This window comes from Triticum dicoccoides, chromosome 5B (genome assembly GCF_002162155.2).
Source record: "Triticum dicoccoides isolate Atlit2015 ecotype Zavitan chromosome 5B, WEW_v2.0, whole genome shotgun sequence".
Lineage (NCBI taxonomy): Eukaryota > Viridiplantae > Streptophyta > Magnoliopsida > Poales > Poaceae > Triticum > Triticum dicoccoides.
Genome location: NC_041389.1, coordinates 681,654,134 through 681,659,179, shown reverse-complemented (window position 1 = coordinate 681,659,179; position 5,046 = coordinate 681,654,134). Strand labels below are relative to the sequence as shown.

At 44.6% G+C, this 5,046-nt stretch overlaps 1 protein-coding gene across 1 annotated transcript; it reads right to left on the bottom strand.

The window, feature by feature from the left end:
• Window positions 1-1,057: 1,057 nt before the first annotated feature.
• LOC119312591 (AT-rich interactive domain-containing protein 2-like) lies at window positions 1,058-4,761 on the bottom strand. The gene is made up of 3 exons (XM_037588327.1): window positions 4,661-4,761; window positions 1,996-2,684; window positions 1,058-1,496 (listed from the first exon to the last, which is right to left on the bottom strand). Exons 1-3 carry the CDS (start codon window positions 4,739-4,741, stop codon window positions 1,484-1,486), a joined length of 783 nt encoding a protein of 260 aa, XP_037444224.1. The 5' UTR covers window positions 4,742-4,761; the 3' UTR covers window positions 1,058-1,483.
• Window positions 4,762-5,046: the final 285 nt, after the last annotated feature.

Below are 5,046 nucleotides of genomic sequence, written 5' to 3'. Positions count from 1 at the left end.
TATTCCAAAAATATTCATGCACATGAAACTTTTAAAATGTGTTTGAAAAAAATGTCCATTCTCAATTTTGAGAACTGGGTGTCACCCTGCTAGGCTCGCAAGGAGGGAGCTAGCCCACCCGCGCTCGAGGCCTGGGGAGATGCGCATAGTGCTTGGAGACTTCTTCTATAAAAATTATGCCTCCAAGGGCTAGTCCTGGATGGTCTGTTTTTTAAAAAATGTATTTGAAAAAAAAATGAGAATGGTTGTTTCCATATGTTAGAAAATATATTCATGTGATTTTGAAAAAGGGACGTGCTACGCGTCGGCTGACTGGTCATTTAAAATGATTCGCCGCCTTTGAACCGTCAGATTTCGCAGAGTCAGATTTCGCATAATCTAACGCCTAGCATCGTCCTTCACTTTAGCAACATAGGTTGTGTTGCCGTTTTTTCTGCAAAATGTTGCAAAAGATCTTTGTAATATAGGTTCTGTTGCAGAATTTTTCGCAGCAGAGATTACGTTGCAGAATTTTTTATTTTTTTTTTGCCCGCATCATCACACCGTTGTGTTGTCACTGCAACACTCCCCATGTTTCCGATACATGGGCGATGTTGCAGAATCTTATGACTTTTGGTGCGTGGAACTGATCCACCACATGGTTGGCTCTCGACTCGACGGACGTGAGACGTAGAATCGGCCAGATGATTCTAATCATTTTCCTTTGAAAAAGGTGTTCACGTGTTTTCTCGCCTAGGAAAGGAAAGCAAAAAAAAAAAGAGTGGAAATGAAACCGAAAAAAAAGTAAAAGAACAAGGAAAAAAGTTTGTGTAGACTGCTAGTTATCTGACTGTTTGTATTCATCAATCACCAGAGAAGAAATAAACACACCACTATCACTAATCTACAAGTCCACAGTACTGAAGAAACCCTAGATGAGAATCATATCATGATCCAAACTCAAGCATGTATGTGACATTCCCCAAAAATCCGTAATTTTTTTTTTGAAACAGACAAAAAAACCGTAATTATAAGACCAACAGAACAACCCACATCTGCAGATTTAAGTTTCAGGACAAACCAAAAGAATACCTAAATGCATTTCTGGACAGGCTCTATGCCCACTCCCCATATATCACCTCCCTTCTCTCCTTTGTGCCATGCACATTACATCAACAACAAATAAAAAATGAAGCGAACTCATGAACACATGTTTACATCAAATGTTGTGGTGACGGTGAAACCTGCTTAGGATGCCCATCACCGGTAACTATGGTAAGAATCTCATACTTATACGACCGCTGGTGATCTGCGACTGCATGGGTCCGGATATCAGTCTTGATCCACTGCAAACTCTTATCACATCAACCCGCTTTCTCAAGTTTCCTAATTCTTCTTCTACCGCAGTAAAACTGTTAATTCCTCTTCCACTGCAACAAAACTGTTAATTCTTCTTCCACTGCAACGTAACTGTTGGCCCACCCGTCGAATTCCTCTGACTCTTCTACTTCTTGCACCTGTCAAAGGAGGTGATTCTAAGTTAGCTAAATTACCACACTAGCAAAGAGCAATGGTAAATATTCGGTAGCTAAATGGGAATAGAGTGGACATGGATTATTTCTTGACTTTCAAAGTAGACTAGTGCCTGATTTCTTTCCATAACAAACTCTCCAACAACAAAGAAATGCATAAGTAATTAATGTGTACATGCCGACAGGATTGTGCAAAAAAAATGCAGGTAATTATTTCAGAAGACAGTAATGGAATAGTAATTTAGCACTTCCAAGACCCCTTTGACTTGGTATTTGCTCAAGCATTGTGACAAATGGTAACATCTGAGAGAGTGGTGACAAGCATATGTTGCAGAGAGTAAAATGATTTTCACCAGAGACACCCCTTCGACTTCTTACTAATTGCTCAAGCATTGTGCGAAATGATAACATCCGAGATAGTAATAACAGGCATATGTTGCAGAAAGTAAAAAAGATCTTCAGAAGCATCATGTAATGTTAATACCTTGTGGAAGAGGATCCAGAGCTTTTTTTACTTTTCTTTCGAGGATGTTGTTCATTCTCGTCATCCTCTTGATCACTCTTTTCATCACTCGTATCAACAGCTTCGTCCTTTTTATGCTCTGCCCTGGTCAAGCTTGCCAATCTTCTGGGAAGAAAAACATTGTAGTAATACTTCGCCAAATCCTTTGTTTCCTTCTGTCCGAGCTCCTTCAAGGCAATCCCCATGAATTTCTGATGTTTATTCTGAGGAATCAACTTGTCAACTTTTTCAAGTTTCCTTTTGAAAACTGTGGTCCATTGCTCTCCAACTTGCTCACCCATTGCATCTAGCCCACAGTTTTTGAAAGCTTCCTCACCCAACTGATCCTTGATCCAGCTCCTTGCCTTCTTTACGTGAACTCGTACACAGTCCTCAGATCCAGGACAAGAACACTTACACTTGTCTACCAATCTTTTCCTCTTCTTCTCTGATTTGTTAGTTGCTGAGATATCCATGTTTAGTGGATAGACAACTGTGCCCAGTTTTGGTAAGGTTGCAGCTTTGTAATCATCAGTATATTCCACAGATGGAGCATTTTTCCACTCAGGGACAGAAGCTTGATGCTCGACAGGATCTGTTCTAACACTTTTCAGCGGATAACTAGATAAGTAGCTGATCTTACAATTTACCCTCTCAGAACTCCTACTTTCCTGGCAACATGGAGAAGTGAATTAGACAGACTCGAGCAACAGTGTTTTGCTCAGTATATGATCAGATCAAAGAAAATTGGTTTTATAACTCAAGAAACGTTTAATAAATAGAAAAGCATATTGCAAGACAAGCGATAGCAGTGCCAGATATTCTTGAGTGGCATTTGATTGTCTTTTAATCCCGCACCAGGTAATTTCATGCGGCAAATTTTGTTGGAATTATTGACTTATTAGAAGGGTGTCATGGTGCCAAGTCAGCAGGACTAGGACAATCAGCATCTCTCGGCATAAAGACATGATTTAGCATGATTAAACCATAATAATCTAATCTTGGATAACCCTAGGACGACAAGTCCCATCTATTTTTCAAGCATGTTAAGTGCACAACCATAAATAAGCTCTTATGACTAACACCTGAAAGGAGGATATGATGTGACTGATTAATCCTTAAATGCAGCAACATCCATGATCTTTCAGCTGGATTGCTAATGTCAGAATTAATGAATGTGCATATTTCTGACCTGCCAAATCTGAACTACCATGGGCATTCAAGAACCACGATCTACTCTGATGTGAACAGAGCATTTGATTGAGATAGAAATCAAGTTTAGAAGGCCATAATATATTTTGATCAAATTGAGTTGGTGTCATGGGTAGTACATGCACACCAAACAGACGACTGAGACATGTCCCCCCAGTCTAAGTTGCTTAGCACCGTTTATCTAAATGCATCGATAGTTAAAAGATAACAGGCCACAAAAGCGGATCACCCCTATAGCTGGCCCCTGAGAGCAGCTAGATCCAAAAATTCAAACCTGCATTTCTCACAGAAACAAAAGCATATGCCCGTGCGGAATCAGCTCGAAGGACCCAACAGATTCCACTGACATCGTTCCATCTTTTACACAGATGTGTCACCACTCCTGCCAGTTTTTTCGCTTAAGCGCCAAATAATATAAAGTCACCCATATTCACGCGTCAAAAATCTACAGACAGATGGCCCAACTCCCGCGTGAAAACACAGCATAAGAACATGATGACACCACCCTGTCAAAAGCATGCACCCCGACTAAGATAATCTGAAACAAAAGTACGACATAAACACAGCCTGGTAAATGTATCCAGCGAACCAAACATCGATCCCGGTACATATCCTACGGCAGCGCACAGGTTTGTAGGTACCAACCGATGCAGCATGTCTACTATGATAATTTGATATACATATGTGTTTTTTGTACATTCATCATCACAATAGAATCTGGAATTTAGACACAAGATAAATAGCAGAGAAAATATAGCAAATGGTGAAGCAATTTTAAAAAAAAATGCAGCAGAGATTAAAAGGGGTGACATCAATTCAACATTTCATCTCATCAAAGCACACCAGTTACCAGTCTAGCACAAATCTGAGCTAATAACTAGTATTAATAGAATAGAATAAGATCCCATCTTGAAAGTAGTAACTGCATGTCCAGCTTAGTCATAAAGGCACCATGAACTTCGCCCCTAAGTGGCATCAGAGTATCAGAGAGACCAAGCTCTGGGGAGACTGGCAATAAATGAATGAAGAGACACGCCAATTCCTACCTAATTCTTGGACCATGGCGACTAGTAACGGGGTGCCGTAACTAGTACAGAGAATCCTTACACGCAAGAAATGGGTGACCATCGCATCGCACAGGCAAATCCTAGCAGCCGTAAATTCGCACAGGCAAACACAAGAGCAGGTAATCCCGCGTCGTAGCAAGAGCAAACGCGTGCAATCGTTGGCGCAAGACCCACGCTAATCACCACAAACAGCGACAGATCAAAGATCACCGAGTGCCGAGGCGGCACCATCGGCGGCGAGCCCCGAGTAAGGCCCCACTCCAATCACACCCCGGTGCACCGAGGACACGGACGCCGCGAACCAAAAAACCCCATTCCGCACGCACCAACAGGACGAATTCGCGCCGCCGCTTGGCGAGAGGCCTCACCTGCGGGTACGGGTAGCCGTCGTCGTCGTCCGGGACGCGGGCGTAGCGCGCGCGGCGCGCCGCGAGGAGCACCTCCCGCATCCGCCCCACGTCGCCGAGGCCGCGCCCGCGGCCCCGCGCCGCCCACAACGCCCCCGCGGCCGCGCGCCGCGCCGTCCGCACCGCGCCGACCGCGGCCTCCCGCGCCGCGACCGAGGCCCGGGTCTCGCGGGTCGGCAGCGAGGGCGGCCCCCCGTCGTCGCCGTCGCCGCGCCTGCGCTTCCTCGACGCCGACGGCGGGGTACGCGGCGGGGGCGAGATCCTGCCGCCGACGGAGCCGGTGTACGGGAGGTCGGATCCGGCCATCGGGGGCGCGGCGCTTCGCCGGCGAGGTGTTTGCGGGAATG